We start from the raw sequence: 22932 nt of genomic DNA, 5'->3' as shown, positions 1-22932 counted from the left end.
TCTAAAACCCTGGCTTCTTGGAAGCTACATGCTCATAACTGTGTTCGCTGAAGGGGTTTTGGAGTTTGGAGTCCTATTATTTACATCCGACTGTATATTTTCTCCTGAGAGTCCTATAAACCAAATGAATTGCAGAAGAAATCACACATTCCCACACAGGCATGTTTGCCTCCCATGAATCTGAGCAACCATGACCCAAATGTACTGTGAGATAGTAAATCTCAGAAGGCAGTGTGTGGGAAGCCTAGTCTGAGATGAGAAGGAAGGAGAAAGCAACCCACTGCAGCCCCCAGCATCTTTCCCTGCAAGCACTCGGTGCCCATGAGATGCTTTGGGGAAAAAGAGGCCAGCCATTGCCTAGCGGCCCCACTAATTCCAGGAGCCTTCAGACACTGGAAACTGAAGTGTTTATCTGTTCTTCCTAAACTTCAGCCTTTCCAGAGCCTTGCAGACAGGCTTGTTCCTGAAGAGGAAAGGCAAACAGCTGTTGAAAAGGAGTCTTGTTTGCTCTTATCTAGGAAACTGAAAGAACACATACCTTTCCAACCAGTGCTTCCCAGGTGTAGTGATTCCAGCTCATGTTTTCTAACTGTGTATTTTACTCTCCTTTCTAAGCCATCCTGCCTGCAGCCACTCTTTTAAAGCCTCCTGTTGCTTTCCACCCTGCTAGAAAAGGCATCATGACGTCTTTAGGCAGAGACTTTCTAAGTTGTGGTCCATGTCAGCACACAGCCACTTTTATGGAGATCAGGTATCTCCCAAAATAAGGGCTCCCCTAAGGAAGTATTTTGGAAGACAGGGAGCAGGACGGATGGACACTCCGTGTGTTTTATTTGCAAATTGTGAGCAAGGTATGAGTTTTTGAGGTCTGTCTGGGACACAGGATTGTTGTTGGGATGATGTTTGTGAGTAATCTTTGGTCAGCAGACTGTGTGTGTGGGTGAACTGGTGCAAGGAGCAGGCAGCTGAAAGGTGGTGAGTGGAAGGCAGGACACGGTGGACACGAATTATGAGTTCTTGTTCCTTGACTGGATGAGCACCTCTGGCAGAAGCAGATTTCTGCGACAAATATTCCTTTTCACAAGTTCCAAAAGATGATTTCTGTAAATGTTTGCTAATGTTTACTTCACATTTGTAGTCACTCATGTCAATATGATCCTGTTCTGGAATGTTAACTGGAAGCAAACAAAAAAGTGGGCATGAACTCAGCTGTCTAATTTAGGCTGATTTTCATGGTCATTATCTTTCATGTAATCATCCAGTTTGGTTGAGAACTAGTGGTGCTCCAGGAGTTCCACTCCTTCCAAGAGTCATGATTTTTTTGTGTTTTCTGTTACGAAAATGTGTTACCAGAGTCACTGTTGTTTGTGTCTACTGCCTGACACTTCATACCACAATCCTGCATCTAGTTTCTTCTAACCTAATCAAAACTTAACAGCCTAAAAGCTTGCCTAAAAGCTCCCACAGCAGTTGGCTGCCTCTGGCTGTTTTTACAATACTTTTTTTTTTTTAAAGTTCTTCTGAATCAATTAAGCCATTTGCAAGAATGTAACTAAAACCAAGCACATTTTTGTTTTCTTCATGTCAGGAAAAAAATCCAATGATGACTTTTTTCATAAGTTCTGCTGCACTGTGCTGTGGAGCAAGATCATCAGACTTACAGTGGAGCTGGGCTTTGGGTAGGAAACATGCTTTGTACCTTTCCTCTGAAAGATTATTCAACATCTAGCCATACGAAGTTGTGGTTTGAACTGTCTCACACCTAAAGACACTGCAGATTTCTCATGTTTTAAGAGTGTCTTCAGCCAGGTCTGAACTTACTCTTATTGAAGTGACCATTTACCCTAATAGTTGGTCCAGCCTTGCTTGAACGCAGGCAAGGAAGGGGAACAAAGGCTGGGATAAGGATAAGTAATTTTGATGTGGCAGAAACTTGTTCTGAAGACTGATGAGTATGCTGGATTGAATGGCAGTGTAGATCTACTTGGCAAAGATACAAAGGTTTATGGCATGATTCAGGGCATCTGAGAGGCACAAGACCTTCACCTTCAGAATGCAAAAATATTCTACAGTGCTAAGTACTTTTTAAAGCTCAGGCTTAGATAGGGTTGTGTTATGTGCTCTGTCTCACTTTGCCATCCACACAACACAAGAAGTAGCAGTGCCTCACCTCACCGGGCTTGTGACACAGGCATCTCTGTGTGACCTCTGGCACAGCTTGGTGGTTGCCGTGGGGAGCCCAGACAACACTGCTGAATAGAGTGTGGATGCCACGGAGTAAATAATTATCACCTTCAAACCCTGGATGATGGTGAGAAAATGGAGAGGTGTCCACTATAGAGAGGGGTCCGGTGTCTGTGATCCGAAGACCCAGAAAGCAAGAAATATTTAGCTAGAGAGTTAGAGAGTACGTGCAGGATGGGCAGCCACTGTGGGAATGTGGCTCACCAGGCACAGTCTGGGAAAAGAACTGAAACTCAGAGATGGAGTAGAAAGTAAAGGTCAAATGCTCTTGGCTCATGCAAACCTAGTTCTGTGTGGGGTTTTTTTGTTGTTGTTTTGGGTTTTTTTAAATTTCATTTTTCCCCCCTGGTGACAATTATTTGTGTTGCAAGGTGAAGTAGTTCTCAAGTGAAATGAAATCCCTTTCTCTGACCTCAGAGTGCATAGCTCTCTGAATTACTTGAGAAGCACAGTTTACCCTTTGAGCAATTCATAACTCCCCTTTCACAAGTAAGAGCACACTTTTGTGGATGTTTTCCTTTTTCAGTACTGCTAAATGGATTTTTTTCCCCTTAATAACTGTCATTTGACCTGCATCTTGGGTTCAATCCCCATATGGGCCATTCACATCAGACTCGGACTCAGTGATCCTTGTGGGTCCCTTCTAACTCAGAATAATCTGTGAGTCTGTGAATGTTGCTATTCTTAGCTCAAAATTAAAAATATAAGTTGCTGATTGTGAATAATATTTATTGTTCATTTACTAGAGGAATCTTAGGCACATCCATTCAATTTCCTCTTAGTGCCTCATTATCAATAAACCTTTGCCTCACTGCTTCTGTAAATTATTTTCATCTCTTTCCTTTGGGAACCATGTATTTGGGCTCTTGCACAAGTGTCTCATGAGGGTAATTGGTCAAGTCAGGGCATATAAATTTTACTCCTTGATGAATTGGCAAAACTTCATTAAAAGGGGATTATTGAAAAACACATAAGTATTTTTCAGATGAGGAAAGCAATGCACTTAAACCATGATGCAAGAAGAGTTTCCCAGTATTTTACCAAGCACAGTGGCTTGTGTCAGCTATTGATATCATTCAAAAGGCTTAGGTTATCCTGACTCCCATAGTAAACATATACCTTCTCTCTTCTGGGATACGAAGGATGTGGAGCTAAAGCCCCAGAGAAGCCCTAAGTTGGTATATGTGTTTCAGAGCTGATGACAAATGAGAGAGAGTTTCAAGCACTCTTTCCCTACTCCTCACAGCCCCAGCAGAAAAGAATGTGAGGTGCAAGAGTGTAGTACTCACAACTAATGGTGGTCTCCCATCAGAGGCTGCAGCAGTGTTGGCAGCTCATGGCCAACACCAGTGGTGGACACAGACCCAGAGCCACGCTGAGGCAGGGGAAAGTTGTTTGCTGCAGAGGCTGGAGGAAACCTACAGAGGCCAAGGGTTTATTAAACTTCAGTTTGACTCAAGCTGAAATATGTGCCTCTAGAGCAGGGCAGCAGAGGTTCACTGAGTCCTTTCTGCAGACATTTTATGACAGTCTTTGGGGATACATATATGAAGACTGGGGCATTCTGAGTAATTAAAAAAAATATTTGTTTAGACTGTGTCAGGGTCATCTGGAGTTTCCAAGCAAGCCAGTCTTAGATTTTTCTCTCTGGCCTTTCTCCACAGCTATAGTGTCGACACACACTGCGGTTCATGGCCAGGCCTAGCAGGGCAGCCATATGTCCTCAATACCACAAAACAACTCTCAAGCTCAGAGAGACCTTGATGTCATTATGTACCTCCTGCACTGCATGTGGGCTCATGGAGATCAGGGATGAAAGTGCCTTATACCAGGCATTGCTGCTGCCACCTTCAGACCCTGTCAGGAGTCTGGGCTTTCCCACCCCAATTGGCATCAGAATCTCCTCTGCAGGAAAACCCTGTGGGGCTGCAGCATGGCCCCCACCTCACGATGAGGGTGTAAAGGTCAGGGGAAACAACCTGCTGCTCTCAGCTTTGCTGTTGGTTATTTTGCTTTGCTTCTTGGCTGGCAAGTTCCCAGTTTGGTTGTGCTGCTTTGTTTCACTTTGGGATTTTGCTGCCCTACTACTCTCTGCCAGTAAAAGCTGATGCCAGTCTGTTGCCTAGGCCCAGTGACAGTGAATTAGTGGGTTTGGTAGCCAGAGACCTAATTTCTTTCTGGAATGCTTCTAAAAGCCTAGTGGTTGTAGGAATTTCCCCAGACCTGGCTGGCCTTGAGTTTTGCAATGTGCAGTTGGAATGAAAATAAATTATAGATGTTCTTCCAAGAATAGGCAGGTTTGGGGAAGGCTGAAGGTTTTTCTTTCCTCATCTGGGCCTTTCTTTACTAATCAGCTGTATAAAACTGAAGAACAACAGAATGGCTTTACTAAGAAATCTTGCCCAAACTTTGTCTCAATGTTTAAAGTCAAGTCTTTCTGTGGTTCTGTGAGGTTCTGCCAACTTTGGTTGTTTTCTGCTTTTACTCCAGCTTTCTATCACTCCTGCTTTCTAATTTCCAAGTGTAGTACTCAAATCCCCCTGAGATGCGTCGTACTTGGGTTCAAATGGGGTTGCCACAGCATCTCATCCAGACTCAGCAGTCCCCAAGTCTTCTCTATGGGGGCACCTGGGGGCCCAAACTGAGAAGAACAAGGAGCACCATGGCAGCAGTGTTGGAAAGATTTGCTTGGGCTTACCTGACGGGCATCTGAAGTACAGAACACTGCACTTTAGCATAAGGGTAGTCCAGGGACACACATGTGCTGCAGTGCCTTGCTGGACTAGGGCCACAGGCTGGCTGCTTCAGCTGGGCAGAGCCTGCTGGACACCACCCTGGCCAGGCCCTGCAAGCCATTGAAGTTCAGCTGTCATTAATCTGAACCAGGACTTCATAATGCAGATGCAGCTGAGTTTCTGCCCAGCCCATTACATAATGGCCCTGACCTCCCTCCTCCTACCCCTCTGCTCAGTTGGCAATTTTCAGGTTGCAGGTCCAGCCCTGCTACCAGCAGCACAAAAAAAATAGGCAACTAGAAGTCACCTCTGGGAGGCAGCTAAACTTCAACAATGCTTGGCTGTCTCTGCTGCAGAGAGGTTGCTTTTGCAAAGCAGACAGACAGAAGAATGCAGAGAGAGGCAGACAGACCAACCAACCCAAGGATGTGAACAGTGTCCAGGCACGCATCGACCAACAGGATGGAGTGAATCACTCTGCAAGCTGGCAGCAGGGAATTAAACTCTGCCATAGCCAGACATCAGAGCAAGGATCAACTCCCTTCAGGCATCTTTGTCTTACCAGCAGGAAGTAGAATCCTCCCTTCTTAACTAATGGCTGATTTCTACCTTCAGTCACCAGATGATGGCCGCTGGTGCCTCACTTGGTGCATGGCTAGCATGGGAGGCAACACGCACATTGAAGTGTGGAAGGCACGACTGCCTCATACCTCCCTTTCACCTTGTCAGAGCAGAAGTCCTGCTCATCCAGCACACAGCCTGGGGTGGAAATTGTAGGGGAAATGTCCACGGCATGTTGTGGGGAAGAGAGAGGGACTGACCGGTGCAGGGGAAACCTCTGGAGAAGATTGTCAGGACAGCTTGTCAGGAGGGAAGAAGAGCCCCTTTCATCTTGCAGTGCTGAGCTGAGGGATCTTTTCAGATCCTTGCAGTGGCCAAACGGCACGGGTGAGGTCAAGATGAATACATGAATCTGCATCTGATGGGAACTCTTATGCTCTTCCTTTCAGAGTGAGAGCTTAGCCCTAAGCCCTGCATCAACCTCATCTGTCACTCACATCTGAGCAGCCTCAGTGCTACTGCGGGCACTGAGTGGCACTGAGTGCTGCCAGCCCCAGGGCTCCACAGCACTTACCTCTCCCTGCTGCAGGGGCAGGGCCTGACTTCACAGGGCCCCAGCACTGGGAGGGGATGAATCCCAGCCATCTTAGATGCTACTGTCACTAACTCAGCTGGAGATAGCACCCAACAGAGGAGGAGCAACCTTGCTGAATCTAGATTTTTCTAAAAACAACACAACAGAGGAATAACTGAATGATCCCAAAGTAAGGCAGACCTGGTGGACTGGGCAGGTGTTTCTCCAGATGCTGACAGCCAGTAAAGATGTTGCAGTAGGAGAACTCAGCTCAGATAGGAGCAGAACTGAGTTCCTTCCCACACTGGGACAGAGCATCAAGGTGCACAAAGCCCTACAGTGCCTGTCTGTGCAGAACATAAGTCTTCAGCAAACAGAACTGAGGACCTGTCTGTTCTGTGCGTAGGTGTGAGTGTGTGACTGAGATGACACCATTCAATACTTTGTCCAATATTAGTGATGCTGATTTTTTTCTTAATGAAATCACATATCTCATCTATTCAGCACTGAGCAGTTAGGTGCTTACATCTGGTTCTGAGGAGCTTAGGAAAAACCAAGACCCTCAGGTGATTACTGTCATGGCAAGGCATGCAGGACTGCTTGGGGAGGAGAATACTTATCTAAAATTATCAAAACCAGAGCCAAGAGGAAACTGAAAGCCCTTTCAAGCCCTCTTCTCATACTTGTCTGCCTTGTCCATCTTCCCTGGCTGGTACTCACTGGGGATATATCAGTTCAGAGGTTCTAGATAGCTTTTGCCTCACACACACTGCTTTAGGCAGAGATACAAGTAGGATGGAGCAGAAATCCACCATTTTTTCCTAGCTGTTTGTGACATGCCAGTGGGACATGTGGGAAATGAGACATTTTAAAATGCAGTAGCTGATCCATCTTGTTTGTCATACTTTCAAATTTTGCACATGGCCTGGCATGCTGCAAACCTGTAGCTGATCACCCCCAGCCCTGTGTCTGGGGACACCTGTGTGTCTAATCTTATGTGGCTCTGATGTCACCAAGGTGGCTGTCACTTCCATCTGCTGTCACTTAAAAAGTCATCTTGTGGCTGATCCTGGCATATCCCCAAGGCACTGTGTCTACCTCTGCAACACTGAAGACCTTCAGGTGTCAGAAAGAAAAAAACTATGTCACTGGAGAATCATCAGAGAGAACTGAGATGCCCAACTCCAGAATATTGGCATAAGCAATTATTTCCCTTCACATTCAGCAGTGGGGAAGCCATAGTATGCAATGGAGCAGTTTAATTTTCTCTTCATGGAGGCAATGGCAGTACATTTTCTCGCTCTTTCCTTATATAATGTTCCGGGAGCCAGAAAGTCAACTACCATTGCAGCAGGTTGTTTAGAAGCATTTTTGTGCCTTCAAAATTTGCTAGTCAGCACTTTCCTACTTTTCAGATGGTTGTGTCACATGAAAAAGGACTTGGGGAATGAGCTGTGCCTTTTTCTCTAGCCACAGCTTCTATGCAGAGTTTTCAGAATTGATCTGTTTATGTAAAAGCCAGTTTTGTTAGTGTCCTTTAAAAAACATGAAAGAGGAGCAAGCAGCACATGTTGCATTTGTAGACAATGCTGAGCTCTCCCCAAGTAGCCACAGGGTGTGTGAATCCAGGTAATCAGGCAATAAAGCAACACATGCCCTCAAAAACAGATGTTTGTACTGGGGAGAAAAAAAGCTAGTTCAGAATAAAAGTGAGAGGAGCAGTAATTTTACCAAGTAAATAGTGCATATTCCCAAGGCTTGCTGTGATGTAAACTTCTCAGCAGCGCTAGAGCTAATGTTTATCAAGCTGTCTGTCCCCAAACTCATACAGTGATTTACTCCAGGAGAACTAGCCAGGAACAAAAGCCAGGAACAAAAGGGCTTAAGTGCAGCCAGGGCTGAGATGAATCTGACTCCCTCAGAAACATCTCCCAGGCACAGAGTGGAGGTAGAGCCAGTGACTCAAGTTAAACACTGGCTTCAGGGCCACCAAACATCCACCCATGGACTTACTGTGTGGGACATTTGACACTGTCTCCAGACTGCTTTTCAGGAACAGAAGAAGGTTTTTAGATGTTTCTGCTCCAGGCCTTAATATTGTTCCTGCTGTATGCTCTGATCAGAAAAATAAATCTCTTCTCAAAGAGGAGAGCCCTAAGGTGTGGTCAGGAGAAGCACATTAGAAAGAAACACTCCTTTCCCTTTTTCATTCTTCTACAAGCAGACTTTTCTGTAGGACTTCACTCTGCCTGTAATTAGCTCCCCAAGGTGATCAGGAATTTCACAGCTATTTTTAGTCACTGAGTTCCACCGTGAGTAACCACTGTGTCCCCCACTTTGCTGTAGAGCCCCAGCAGGCGCAGGCAGCAGAGCAGCAGAGCCAGCAGCTTTGACAAGCTCAGCAGAGATGGACAGTGTCCATGCAGAGGAGAACATTCATGCAGTGGTCTCTTGAGCACAATGGGAGGTCTGTGAGTGTTGTACCATGAGCAGAGGAGTAGCTTAGACCGTATTCAGCCTTCCTTCAGGTTCTGCAGAATCAACCAAAGGAGGTCCCAGTCTGGAAGGGACGCACAGGCTGTGTATTCATCCTTACCCAGAGCTGAAATGGAGATGATCCGACCAGCTTCTGCTTAGCAGAAAATGGTAACTGCAGCTTCCAGAAGGAAGCCAATGGTTTTTCTCCTATCTAGAATTATACCACCTGCATTTAAGAGATGAATGCTGCCCAGTTGGGCACTTCAGTTGGGCACAAGAGTGAAAGTATGATTAAGCATCTGATCATTGTGAATAAAATCAGTGATGCCACATACAACTGAAAAAGTGTTAAAATCCTTTCTACATGTGCAGACTGTAAGAGCACTGACTCCCTCAACAGAAATAAACCTAAATATTCAGGTCTTTATATGTCGAAAATTCAGTCACTTTGTTTTTTCCTATATAACCCAAAATGTGAATTTTTAAAAAATAATAGTCTTGCGCTGACTTCTAGACTTTAATGACAGATAGGAGGCAGAAGACTGCAACAGATAGCTTAGAAACAAGTACAATCATTTCAGCATGAGTTAAGGCATGATCACAGGAGTTGGATAAGATTCCTGTGGTTGGCCAAGTCCTTGAGATGTGCTGGCTGGGCTCTGGTGCAAATCTGCCTTAGTAAGAAGTGCAAAATACACTGCCTGAACCCTCTCTAGACAAAATTTTAGCACTGGTATTTAAGTGAGAGTTCAGACAATGACATTAAGAGCTTTTTTTTTTTTTCTTTTTAAGCTTCATTGCTATGAAGACCCTTAATTTTTTTTTTTTTCAAAGGGCCATACCTGTGTAGGCAAGGAGAGGCACCCTAAAGTGGCCAGCACCGGAGGCATGGAATCTGGGGGTGGGTGGGGGGAGCACTCCTATTCCCACACTTGGGAACCTGTTCCCACACTCCTGTGCCCACACTTGGACAGGAAAGCAGAAGGCCCCAGTGTCATTTAGTGTGGGAGCAGAAGGGCAGGCTGCTGCAGCCCCATGCCACCCGTGCTGTGCTCTTTGGACATGGGTTGCCCACAGACAGACAATGTCTGTGAGCTGCCACATGCCAGTAGCAGTTCCAGGCTATTCTTGAAGCCTCCCAGAACTGGGATAGCATCAGCTCTTTGCTGACACTGTAATAGCTTGGACTAGATGTTGCCAGAGCAGTACATAGCAGTGCCAAGCCCCAGCAGCCTCTTTAGCAGGGGAAGCTGCCGTGTGCTGGCTGTGTCCCTGGGCTGTGCTGCCCATGGAGCTCTCCTGCAGCCTTATGGGCTGTGGGGCTGCCACCACAGGATCTGTGTGAAGCAGCCTATGGGGCAGGAGCTGTGACTTGTCATGCATGTGCTGTGCAAAGCAACCCTACCATTTCAAGTTGGACCCAAAGCTGTGTGCTGGAAATGTCCCAGCCTCCATCCCTGTGGATGCACCAAGCTGACTTTGCTCTAAATTAAATTCCATGGATAAGACTGTACATAGTGAAGATTTTCTCTCAAAATAGCACACCTGAGGAACAAAACAGATACAAGCTGTGAATCCAAGCATTCTGACAGCATGATAAAGATGACTGCTCCCTCCAGGAGCATGTGAGCAGAGCAGCACAATGCCTTGCTGTCTCAGAATGGCCTCTCCTCATGGCCATAGGTGAACATAGTCTTGTGTCTCCTGCACCCGGTTTCTCCACTGTAGGGTTCCCAGGACAGATGTGGTGAGATTTGAAAGGCATATCCCCTGCAGAAGAAGTGAGAATGCAGGCATCCCTCCTGCCCAAAAGGAGCTGCAAGATGCTTGGGGCCCACATGCCCAGTTATCCTGGACTGTTCCTTGGCAGCTGACACAGGGTGACTCAGGGAAGGTCTTGGGAGTGCTGACAGTCTAGCAGGGAGCCAAGGCATTGAGAAAGGATGGTATAATTGTGGGAAGTCAGAAAATATCCTCCTTCTACTGCTACAAGGGCAAGGATGGATTGGCAAGCAACGAAGGAGGCACCAAGCTCTGCTGTCAGGCTTGTAAGGGTGCAGTGGTGCTCACATTAACTCCTTGTCATAGAGATCTTCACAATATGTAACACAAGGTCTCTCTAGGTTTGATTAGAAACAGACACTCCAAACTTTGCACTGAAACTTTGAGGCCATCTCCAGTTACAGGAAGTCTGGGCATATCCATATGCAGATGTATGCAATTTGTTTCACTTCAGCAGTTAGCATGACTGTTTTGAGGTCAGGGAGCCTGTTTCTAGGGAATGAGAGTTATTTCTTGGGATGCTCAGCTGAGGGTGGATGCACACCATGCCCTCCCAGCACTGCCATCAGGCCCTCCATCCCGGAGTTTCTGCCCCTCCCACGGAAACAGTTCATCCCTACCCGGGCTCTCAGGGGCTAGAGATGAAGAAGCCCATGTCTGCTGCAGTGCAGGAGCACTAGAGCAGCATGGCTGAGCTGCAAGGAAGGCTCTGGACTGGCAGAAAAGGCACAGGAACACCCACTGCTTGTGCAGTAGGGACAGTCCTTGCATCTTGGGGCTGGTGGTTTGTGATGGAGATAACTTATCACCGCTGAAAGTCTGCTCTCAGCTGCAGTTTGAGCTATGCTGTCAACAAACTTAGAACAGACACAGCGCTTTTCTCTGTCCCTCTGTGTGTCTATGTGTGTGTGTGTTTGTGTATCTGTGTGTTTGTGCAGACCCTTCCCCAGCTAACTGAGCTCCTGAAGCAGATAAAAAACAGCAGAAGATTTCCCAAGGAAAGTCTTCAAGTCTCGTGTTTGCTGCTGTTGGAGCTGCAGGGGGTTTAGGAGTTAGGGAGGCAGCCAAAGTAAAGTTGTGGGGGAAAATGTACTGAGCTTCCTGACAACATAAATAATAAAAGAAAGAGAGAAAGGGGAAAAAACCCCCAACCTCTTGGAATACTTTATTTATTACTCTGTCTCTACTGAATCTCATAGGTGGCAGTCCATTGCTGCAGACTTTCTGGAATTGTTCTATTTTCTGTTGTAAAAATTACAAATATCATGTCTGTAGCGTATGATTTACCAAGGCTTTGGGGCAGGGCACTGTCCCAGCCCATTTTGGACAGGTCTGTCCACTTGCATCCCCCAGGAGCAGTGCGAGAGGTCAGCCAGTTGGAGAAGGCAGGATCAAAGAAGAGAGAGTGTATCAGTCCCTCCTGTGTCTGTGTCAGACTAGACACAGGTCCTGGAGCCCAGGGAGCATAAATTTTTGCAAAATGTTCCCAAGGATCAAAGCAAAGAGAGCTGAGATAGACATCAAGCTTTGGTAAGCTTTATATGGAGCTCCTCAAAAGTCTGAAGTAACAATATTAGAGAAAGCAATAAATCTGAAATCACAGTAGGGTGAAAGTGGCAGGTAACTCCATTGCCTTCATCCAAGGTCTGCCTACAATCCCTCTGTACCACCTGGGCAATTTTCTTCTCAAATCCCTTTCATAGCTCATCCCCCCCAGACTTAAACCTGGGCCATCCCTGCTCTTAAGCCTGAGGGTGATAGCTACATTTCACCTCCTGGTTTCATCCCAATCATCTCAGTGCAGCCTTTGAGCTGCAAGAGTGAAAGATGGGCAAGGACTTGTACACTGTACCCCTTGTCACAACAATTTTCATAGGCTTTTGGCTGTGAAGATCTGACAGAGATGTTCACAGAAGGGCTAAACTGTACATATACAGTGAATTGGCAAAAGGATTTTGTAACAAGAGATGAGTACTGCCAAAGACACAGGCTAAGATGCCCAAGCTGGCATTAATGACCCTGGCTATCACATTGCCTGGGAAAAGCTCCCAGTGGGGACATCACTACACAGTGGAACTGTTTCCCAGAAAGACTGATCCTGGCCTAGTAAGTTTTAGAAATAGACTAAAGGGAAATTTCAAAAAAATATGAGATTATGTGCTCTTGGCTTGGTAAGGAGAGCATGGATAGAAAATAGCACACTATCACTTCCCACACATTTAGGAACTGAGCATAGTGGCTCAAGGTTAAAACCTGCAAAAGGGCTACCATGTTTTTTGCCCAAAGATCCCAGCCAGAAATGGGGTCAGGTGTGACCCTTGGCTATGCATTTTATGCCAGGTGGCCAGTCGCCCACACAGATCCCTCATTTTCTGTCCTGGGTTCAGCCCACCATGCAGAGCAGTGGAATCAGATAAAGGAGAGCCATGGGTCCCCACCAGGGTCCTGCTGGCATAGCATCACTCTTGCTAATGAAGGGGACACCACTGCCACTGGAGGCAGGAGGTGTGCAGGGGAGGACACAAACAGTGCCTGCACCTGAGAACACATATACGCCATTTACAAAGCTCAAAGGTGGTTTTTAGAAAGGAACAAGTTCACTGGTCCAGGGTTTGAAACCTCTTCCTCCTGCACTGCCATGCTGCTCTCATATGTCATGTCTCGTTAATTATTAATTGTTGAGGACAACCAGGTGGAAACAGTGCCCCAGACCGCTGTCACACTCCTCTCATTTCCCTCTGCCCTGCACACACGGGGTGCTGTTTCAGCAGGTGTCTCAAACTGTCCTTTTCTGTGGCACTAAGCCCCATTAACAACGTCCTTGCCCAAAGCAATGCAAGTCCTGGCAGAAGGCTGTGGGGGTGACTGGGGGTGTCAATCAGGAGCACCTCTGCTGACACACCAGCATTGCCTGAGGATGCAGGAGCATCAAACAGACCCCACCGAGCATCACATGGGGCTGCTCTGTACTCCTGGTTTTCTACTCTGTGTTATTCAGCAGGGGAGCACAGATGGGCTGGTGGCAGGGGACCTGCATGGTGCACGGAGCAGATGGGTACCTCTCAGAGACCTTCCCTGTGGCCAGGACCAAGGGATGTAGTGCTCCATGATGTTCAACCCTGATGTGGCTGTTGAGAGGTTGAAGGAGGGTCTTGCTGGGATGTGCGCACCTGAGTGTGCAGAGCTCATCCTCCCACCTGGGTCTCTGAGAGGGAGCTGGAGCTGAGAGAGCTGGCCCCAACCTCCTCTTGCCCATCTGTGCCAGGCAAAATATGTCAAAAGATTTACATCTCTTTCCTTTTCTCTCTCTCCCTGCCCCTATCCCTGGTCAAACCTGCCCTCCTCTTCCCTCCCCTGCCTCCCACTGAAACAGGTAAGGAAAGCGGCTTGGGAGAGCCTGACTTGCAGCCAAGCTCCGACCCTTCAGCAATGGACAGCAGCTACCTCAGCGTGAAGGAGGCCGGGGTGAAGGTGCCCCAGGACAGGGCCAGCACAGACCTCCCCAGTCCCATGGACAAGGCTGACTCGGAGAGCAACAAGGGCAAGAAGCGGAGGAACCGCACCACCTTCACAAGTTACCAGCTGGAGGAGCTGGAGAAGGTCTTCCAGAAGACCCACTATCCCGATGTCTATGCCAGGGAGCAGCTAGCCATGAGGACAGACCTCACTGAGGCTCGTGTACAGGTATGGGGGGAAATCCTGGGGCTGGGTAAGGGGTAGATGAGCTGCAAAAAACCTCTGAGGTTCCCTTGCAGCCCCATCATAAGCTGCAGGCAGCCAAGCCCTAATCAGAGCCTGTGGCACAAGGAAAGCACAAGGAGGTACATCCACACCTGACACTGGTGTCACCTCCTTTATTGGTGTGGTGTCCTGCAATCCAGTCTTCACAGAAACACCTCTTGCCCTTGAGCTAGTGGGACAGTAGGTGGGTAAGCCTCACTGCCTCTCTGAACAAAACTTGCAGAAAATCTGCTCCCTTCTGGAGGCTTGCAGGGACACAGGTTCTTTACTCTGAGTGGGAGCAAGATTTCCACAGCATTGGCTCTTTCTGGCAGATGGGGCTGCAGAGGTGACTGGGAGTTCAGTGCCAGAGAACATGGTGATGCAAGAGAGGCAGCTCTTGTTGCTGCTTGGCAGGTGCTGAGACTGCATGAAAGCTGGAGATCTGGAGGTAAAAGGTGCACCCACCACCTTAGGAGAAGCAGGAGAGTCAAACAGCCACACTCTGTTGACAGTCTCAATCACCTCCACCACACAGGTGCCAGCTCTCATGAATGAGCTCCCTTGAACTAATCTGGGGGGCCAGCAGACCTGAAGTCCACATCAGAGGAGGGAATGATTCTCTGACTAGTGCCCTTTCCTGTGAGTCAAGGTTAAACAGGAGGCATGTCAGGGCTCAGCCGTGTGCAAAAAGGAGCACCACTGCATGGAGCAGACATCCGCAGCTCATGCCTTGGTGGCCAGCTCCTTCTCCAGCACAGCTAATCCTGTCACTTCCATCTGCAGGCATTTGTCAGCTCACCACCCCCAGAACCTGCATTAGCATCAAGAACAATTGGCCCACGGAGACACCTTATTCTATCTTTTATACCAGGAATAGTCCCAGCTCGCAGGCAGTCTCTGCTTTAACCTTTACAAGTAGTTGTTGCAAATAAGGCCCACATTCATGCTTAAGTCCATTTTAGTTTGTACATTCCCTGCTGAATTCAAACAGTTCTCGTGTGCTTGCCTAAACTGGTTTGCAGGGTTGGTGTGCTCTTCCTCCCCACAGCTGTTTCTCTTCAGGCTGGACATGGCTGCGTTTCAGTAGGCAGCCCTGTGATTCCCGTTGGTCCCGAGCGCAGCATGCTGAGCACCACGGGATGGGCAGAGCAAGGCACTGCTACAAACATCAGCTCTTTGCTTGTGCCACTGGATGCAGCTCTTTATTTCCCAAAAACACACCACAAGTGCTAATGGGGTCTCCTGGGAGGCCAGGCATAGCATCGGGTTACTGACTGCACGGTGCATGACATTCCTTTAGCTCAGGAATGAGAATGAGGTGCTGGAGGGTGGCAAGCTCCTCCCGCTCGCTTCTGAGCCAGGGTTTGCAGCTACTATGTCATCCCATGCAGTGTGAAGGGCTGTCCATCAGAGCCAGGGCAGGTGAGGCAGATGCAATCTACACATTCCTTACATATGACCCTTCATTTTGGGGTTTTCCCTCACTTTACCCCTGGATCACACTTCAGCTGAGGGCAGAACTCCCTAAGTATCCAGGAGTACATTTGGCAAAGAGGGGTTTAGCTTGCTCTGAGATAAATGTGCCAGTAGCCTGCTGCCACAGGCAGCTAAGAACAGCCTCCCTGCTAGTGCCACCTCTCACTTGGGACGGCGATGACAAGGCTCGTGTGACAGAGCTGCTGAAGGGCTTGTCTGAGTGGCCTGGCTGCTCGTGCACCTATCCCATGGTGAAAGGGGTAAGCACTTGCATTTCAGTCATTCCCCAGCTCTGCCAGGCAGGACCCAGTAACCTGGGCCGTGGGCTGGCACCAGGCCACCAGCTGGTGATGCAGGACTGCTGTGCTGTCAGCAGCAGTGCAGACTGTCACTGGAGAGCGAGGACCTGCAGCTCGTGCCCAGCGCAGCAGGTGCTGGCTGGGCAGGCCCAGAGGCAGCCCAGGTTCTGGTATCCCAGATGTGTCCCCAGGGGCTGGGGCTGTAAGTTAGTGGGCTGCTTGGCTTTGGCACGGCAGTGGCAGCCCCCGGGAGGCGTGGAGGTGCAGTCTGAGGTGGCACAGGGCTCTGCTGCTGATGGCACAGGGCTGCTCTTCCCACGAAGGAGGATTTTGGAGACAAAGCCTTAGTGAATCAACCTAGTGCCTGTCTCCACCTCTGGGTTGTGCCATAGCTTGTTTAGCCTTGTTTTTGGCCTCCCACCCCCTGGTCAGTTCTGCTCTGTGGGGTCTTCCAGTACCAGCAGTGTGGCATCAAGGGCCATTAGCTCACAGCCCAAGAGTGGGTACGGGCATGGGGCTGCAGCTCAGGAGGCTGATGGTGAAGCAAAGGCCTACTGCAAGGACCAAGAAACAAGGGCTAGAGGGTGGAAATCAAAAATCAGATACGAACCCCTCACTACTTTTCCCCTGCAAGACAAAGAGCTGCTAGGTACTCAGAACACTCCACTGTGCTGGGAAAGGCTCTGGCTGCTGTGGGGTATTTGGGCACACACCTGCTGCAGCCCCATGGTCTTTGAGGGAAGCACAGTAATCCCTCTCCCAAGGAAGACATGTCATCTAAGGGATAAGCCTGCCCTGGAATGATTTTTTTGGAGGTCAGCTTCAGCTGCCTGAAAAGCTGAACTAAGCAAAGTGAGATGGCAGAAAGGTGAGGCACAGGTTTAAGGTGTGATGCTCCTTCTCACAGCTTTTGCCTGGGGGTCATCCCCTATGCATCCCCTATGGCTAGGCTTGGCTTCCTGGGGAGCATAACCAGCTGCACTGCAAGCAGAAACAGATGCAGAGCCCAGACAGGCTCTGCAGCTCTGATTTTTCCATCCCTTTCCCAAGCTCATGCTTCATTAGTGAAGTAGCTGCCAGAGTTTTTGGTGTCTGGAGAAGAGCCCATGCCAGCAGCATACATGAGGTGGACCATACTGTCTGTGAAGCAGTGGCATTCCATGGCCTGGCCCCTCTCCCACTCCATTTCCCTGTCTGCCTCAGTTTCCAGCCATCTGTATTGGGGTCTGACAATGTCAAAGCTAATATCCCCTGTGATGCAATGCAACATTTTCCTGTCTACTCCCCACAACCTTGCCCCTTGTTTCCATGTACTATTAAGATACTGCACATCCCTGTTTTCCGAAGTGGGAGCCATGCATAAGCCCTGTGAAGAGGCACAGCCAGGAAGAGGTTGCTACAGCTCAGCCACAAACCTGCAAGGGTGCACAGGGGGCGCTGAGTTCATGTAGGTCCTATCCACCATGTATATCTCATTCCTTTCTTCTCTTCCATGTCTGGGGCTGCAGAAAGACCTTCTGCTTGGTATCAGCAACTGCTTGAGGCTCTTTCAGCTCATCCAGGTCTGCTGCAGTTGCCTGAGGCAGTGGCACTAGAAAAATAAGGTAGACACATGTATTCACACATTATTCCTTCCCCTTGCATTGAAACACACACAGGCACATCCCAAGCCCATGCCAGCCTGGCCCTGGCTGCTTATCTCTCTTGGGTTATCAGTATCTACCTCCTGGACTGCTCTCTGGGAGAGGAGAAAGGGATGGGACTAGAAGGAGGCTTCACAGCCAGGGAATATAAACCCTCAGGCAGCCCCCCTCAGAGCCAGCTTTATGATTGCTGGGACCATTAATGAAATGTTTTTGGCGGTGACCCTGTGATGCGGCGGGGCTTGAAAGTGAGAGGGAAATGTCAAACTCTGCTGTAGCAAAATCACCGCCTTGGAAAAGAAAGAAAAGAAAAAAAGCAAAGCAAAGAAAGAAGTAATATATCTTGATCCCTTTTCCCCCATAAAACCCTGGGAGGCTGGTGGAAGGAGCGGAAAGCCTGAGCTAAGCCTGCAGGAAATTAAACATGAAATGAAAACAAGCTCGAGTTATTCAATTCTCTCATCCCAGGCTCCAATTTCCCATTCCAGGCCACTGATAAAACGGTGTCCAGTTTCAGCACTCAAGGATGAATTCTGGCTCTGTTCTTGCAGTCTGAAAAGCAAAGGACTGGTGTCCATCTCTGGCAAGAGGGGAGATGGCCTGGCCTTTCACAGAGGGATGGGGTCCTGAACACAGACAGATGGAGTCTGAGCAGAGAGAGGAGGGTAGCAGGGTGAGAGGACAGGAATGGGGAGAATGGATGCTTTGAGGCTGCCAGAAGAGAGTAAAAGCACGGGAGACTTGAATGTGGTGGGCAGCTCTTACCTGCATCAGAGCAGTGATGCAGTGAGGGCTGCTGAGCACAGGGCATGAACACAACCCCACAGCTGCCACCAGCCCACCACCACATGTGCAGCCTCACCACCACTGCCACGGTGCGGGCATGAGAGAGGGGAAAAGACCTTTAACTTGGAGGAAGGACAGATCAGTGATGCAGCCCCCAACTATCCAGACATGGTCAGTGACCTGGGTTAAGTCCCAACTGAGCCCATCCACCTGTGCCCTGTGCAGGGCACACAGGGCTTGGTGGCAGGGGCAGACTGGCAGTGCCCACTGGGTGCAAGGGTAGAGGCACCAAGAGAGTGAGCAGGAGCCTCCTTGCTTTGTCTCAGGCCACTTCTGGCCTCTCCACCCCCAACAGCACATCAGCTGTGTATGCATATATATTTAGGTACCAGCATATAGCTGAATGTTTATGGAGACATGAAACATTCTCTGTTCTGTAGATTTTTACAGGGCTGATTTGGATACATCAGGGCTGATAAGCATTGTCTGCAGGAGTTAGACACATGCCATTACTGTACACTCCTGCTGTAGTTGCTAACACTGAGATTCAGTCCACAGTGACTGCTGGCCCCTGCACAAAGTAGCCCATCCTGACCCCAGAGGACATGCTGCACTAGCCACTGCAACCTCCACTGTCACATTCCCATCCCACAACAGCCGCTCTTGACAGGGAGTGACAGGCAATGAAAGGAAAATGAACTTCTGTTTGGGTTTAGATTTGCTTTTTAAAAGCAGGTGTCTTCTAAGACTGTGGAAATACTGAGGATTAGCTGAGGTTTTTTGCTGACATTTTCACATTATGCGTTGCCATGCCTGTCTTGTTTTTCCCGGATAACTGTGGAGACCTGGAGAAACCCAACTGCAAAATACCAAGAAGCCTATAAGGATTTGGACCAGAGGAGAAAGGGCAGATTTAAAAAGTGATCCAAACTCACCACAAGTGCTTCAGAGCTCACTGTCAGCTCTCAGACTGCCTCTGGTGCCTCTGACACCAACACTTGGACCAAAGACACTCTTCTTCTTCAGCCTAATGCAATGACTTGCCACATTGCCCCAGCCACCAGCCACATAGCAATTTGGGAACTGCCAATTTAAATCGCTTTGCTCTGTTCAATCCAATGTGTTAGAGCAGAAGCCCAGACCCCACTCTGCTCTGTCAAGGCAGCTGTTGTGCTGTCCTGGGAGGAAGAGGGCACAGACCCTGCACTGATGGCTTTGAAGGTCGCACTGCAGGGCCACACCCTGCCATGGGAGCCTGAGCTCGGCCTCCCTGCTCCCAGGTGGGATGCTCAGGCAGGCAAGGCAGCCGGTGCCTTCAGCACACAGGGAACGGCCGCGTATGCCTGGCATATGTTCATCCCAGCCTCATGCAGAGCCAGCACTCTGCTCCCTACCTGTTCTCCACCCCTCTGAGCACAGCGGGGCCTCCTCCGCCTGAGGAAGAACCAGGTCACCACCGCTAACTTTGAATCTTCAGATCAAAGCGGCGTGATCCAGGCCAGCCCTGGGACTGGCCTGCAGCTGGGCTGGAGTGGCTGTGCCAAGAAGAGGTAGAAGAAAAACAGACAGATGCCTGAGGCATCAAACCCGCTCCAGTAGGACGCTCTGCATGTGCAGTGCGTGCTGGGATAATGTTAGGATGCTTCTTCCGATGCTTTCTGCACCTACTGAAAACACAGGGTTATCGATTTGGGGTAGGGGGTTGATAGCAGGTTGCTGCTTTGGCCAGCTAGTGGATGGCCCATGCCAGTGGCATCATGGCCATGGGACCGGGCACTAAACCCTGTGCTTTCCACAGCCCACATGAGAAGCATGTGCCTGGCAGCTGCATTATCGGCTCCCTGCCCAAAGCAGACCACAGTGCATGGCTAGACCCTTAGCAGCCTATCATACCACAGGCCTGGCTGCAAGAGACCCTCACGAGGCTGTCTATGTGGTGGAAGGCAGAAACTGAAGCAGGAGAGCCTGAAACAACTCTTCCAGCACAAACAGGAAGGTCAGCTCAGACCAGAAACCCAAACCCCTTATACCTCTCCATAGCAGCTCCTGGCTGCACTGATTCAGGTTGCAGGACCTACAGCACTCCTGCCCCCGCAAAAATTGTCTTGCCATCCCACCTTGTGCCAAGCACCTGCCTTGTCCTGCTGTCCCGTGAAGACATGAGCTTCCTACCTGGCATCTGCTTTCCCCAGGTGCCTGGCAAGCAGCGAAGCTGCCCCATGGCCAGGCGTGGGAAGGGCCAAGCTGCTTGTCAGCAATACCCCTCTGGCCCCCTGCAGCGAGTCACCGTGTAAAACTCGAAGCAGAGCTGAGAGGCTCTAGGAGTGCTCCTTTCATGCACTGGCGTGACCTGCACAACCCAGCCCCTGGTGATCGTCCTCATCTCTCAGTGCCTTCAAAGCAGCTCTTGATTGATGTGTTTCCCTGACTCACGAGCTTCAAGAGGCTTTGAAGACACTGGGCCAGGCTCTGATCTCTCTTAGGCTGATGCAAATCAGGAGCAATGGTGCTGACAACAGTGCAATAATCCACACTGATGTCAAGCCAGTAAAAATAAGAGCAGAAACAGAGTTTTGGTCTTTGCCTTGAAGGGATCTGAGCAGCACTGTGAAGCAAAGAGTAGCAAACCCTGCAAAGAAAACTCAGTGTAAACCAAAGGATGCTATAGGACACCTGTCCTTTCCTGCAGCTAAGGAGGGAAGGGGTGTTTAGCTTTGTATTTTTTGTTGCGGTTAAGAAAAATGAGAGAGTTGGTGAGAAATGCAAGCTGCAGTCAATGGCATCATAGCCAGAATTAGTCTTGGGGAAAGCCCCATCACTGCTGTTTTCAGCCTGGCAGCAGATGTATTCACACACGGATGTATTCACACTTCTCTGAGACTGGCTGACAGCAGGAAAGCAGCAGGCAGAGCCTGGGTAACACAGATTTAGGGGTGAGAGGAAGATGGGCTATTCCAGGGCAAATCAGGCAAGAGCTGGGAATGTCCCCAGAGAGGCTGTGCACCAGAAGATGGATATCCCCATTTGCATGGAGTGCTCCCTTTCCAGGAGCACAGACTGGCCCCAGACCCTCAGGAGAAGCAGGGAAGGACCGTCTCTCCCCTGCAGAGCACGTGTGTGGAGCAGTGCCCTTCTCCATGCCATACCAAACCACACCAAACCACCACCTGGCATGGCCCTGCCCTTTGGTGGGCTCTTCAGGGCTGTCGGGCTGCCAGCACTGCCGGGCTCCCCTTGCTCACAGCCCTGCTGTCGCCTCTCCCCAGGTGTGGTTTCAGAACCGGCGAGCCAAATGGCGCAAGCGGGAGCGGTTCGGTCAGATGCAGCAGGTCCGGACCCACTTCTCCACCGCCTACGAGCTGCCTCTGCTCACCCGTGCTGAGAACTACGCCCAGGTGAGTGCATTCCCCTGCCTGGCACAGCGCTTGCTGGACACGCTGCCTCTGGTGCCAGTCCTCCCCCAGCCATGCTTCACTTCTCAGGCACATCCACCTGCCCTTGGCAAGGCTGCAGAGACACTGGGGCTATAGTGCCAGGCATTGAAGGGCTGGCAGATTTTTAGTCTTGCTTGGCTCCCTCATGCTCTGGCCCAGAGCAGCTACATTTAAAGCAGGTACCAAGCCCAGCACTGTGTGATATAGAGAAGCACCCCTGGGCACAGACCACCCTGCTCAGCACATCCTATGCTGCTGCCCACTAGCTTTCCACTGATTCAAAAAAGATCCAAAAGGCTCATTCGTGTCTAAAGAATAGCAGATCCCAGGGTGGCTTCCTGTTACTATGTCTGGTTTTGATGCCCCTTGGACATGGTGGTTGGATAAAAGCATTCTTCCCCTGGCAAATTCCCACAGCAGTCTCCCAGTGATGAGCTGTGGTATGCACAGCACACTTGGTGACATCTGAGGATGCTTCCCAAGGAAGTGATAGATTTATGCTCCAAAGGAAGAGGGGAGGGAGCAGTCTTGTTGGAGTACCTGAGGCTGCTTCTGAGTCCTATTGAAACCATTCCTGCCCTGACCCTGGAACCAAGTCACAGGGTTGCCTCCCCTCCTTAGCTTCCTGTCTTAGAAGACCTGTCAGCAAAATTGCCTCTTAAACATTGGGCTAACCCCAGTTTCACAACACTTTAGATGATGCCAGGCAGACTGGGGTTTGCTAGCTCCAGGACTAGGCTGTGCCCAGAAAGCACTCCCTCCATCCTCTACTCCTCTTCCCACCACCCAGAATTTGCTCAAGGGCACAATTCTGCAAGCATGATGCTCTGAACCTGACTGTCCTCACAGATCTGCTGGAAGTCCTCCCTCCCTGACACCCTGTCTGTCAGCTGCCTCCCCAGCCACTGCTGTACCAATGCTACCCCACAGCCAAGCCAGGAGTGTTTGACCTCTCTCCCGCTTGGCGTCTCCCATAAACTGAACAAGAAATCCTTTTGAAACAGCTGAGACGCCAAAGCAGCTTTTCAAGCAGCCTTCTTAGCATGTCCTTCTCTTGCCTTTGTAACTTACACTGCTCTATCCCTTCATACTGCCCTCCTCTCCCAGCACAAGAGATCAAAAATTTGAAAAGCAATTTGCAGGAGGTAAGAGATCAGAGAGGGCCCAAGGGCAAGCAGTGGAAAGGGGCAGTGGGAT

The 22932-nt window shown here is 49.4% G+C and overlaps 1 protein-coding gene across 2 annotated transcripts in view; it reads left to right on the top strand.

The window, feature by feature from the left end:
* ALX4 (ALX homeobox 4) overlaps positions 1-22932 on the top strand; it is a 44546-nt gene that overhangs the window by 17563 nt on the left and 4051 nt on the right. For both annotated transcript variants that reach the window (XM_021533620.4, XM_085580225.1), the window contains 2 exons: positions 13748-14058; positions 21568-21696. In XM_021533620.4, the coding sequence (XP_021389295.1) occupies positions 13748-14058; positions 21568-21696 (440 nt within the window). The remainder of the gene's footprint in view (positions 1-13747; positions 14059-21567; positions 21697-22932) is intronic.

This window comes from Lonchura striata, chromosome 5 (assembly GCF_050655825.1).
Source record: "Lonchura striata isolate lonStrDom1 chromosome 5, ASM5065582v1, whole genome shotgun sequence".
Taxonomy (NCBI): domain Eukaryota; kingdom Metazoa; phylum Chordata; class Aves; order Passeriformes; family Estrildidae; genus Lonchura; species Lonchura striata.
The sequence above is the reverse complement of the archived record's forward strand: the minus strand, read 5'-3'. Positions and strand labels throughout refer to the sequence as shown.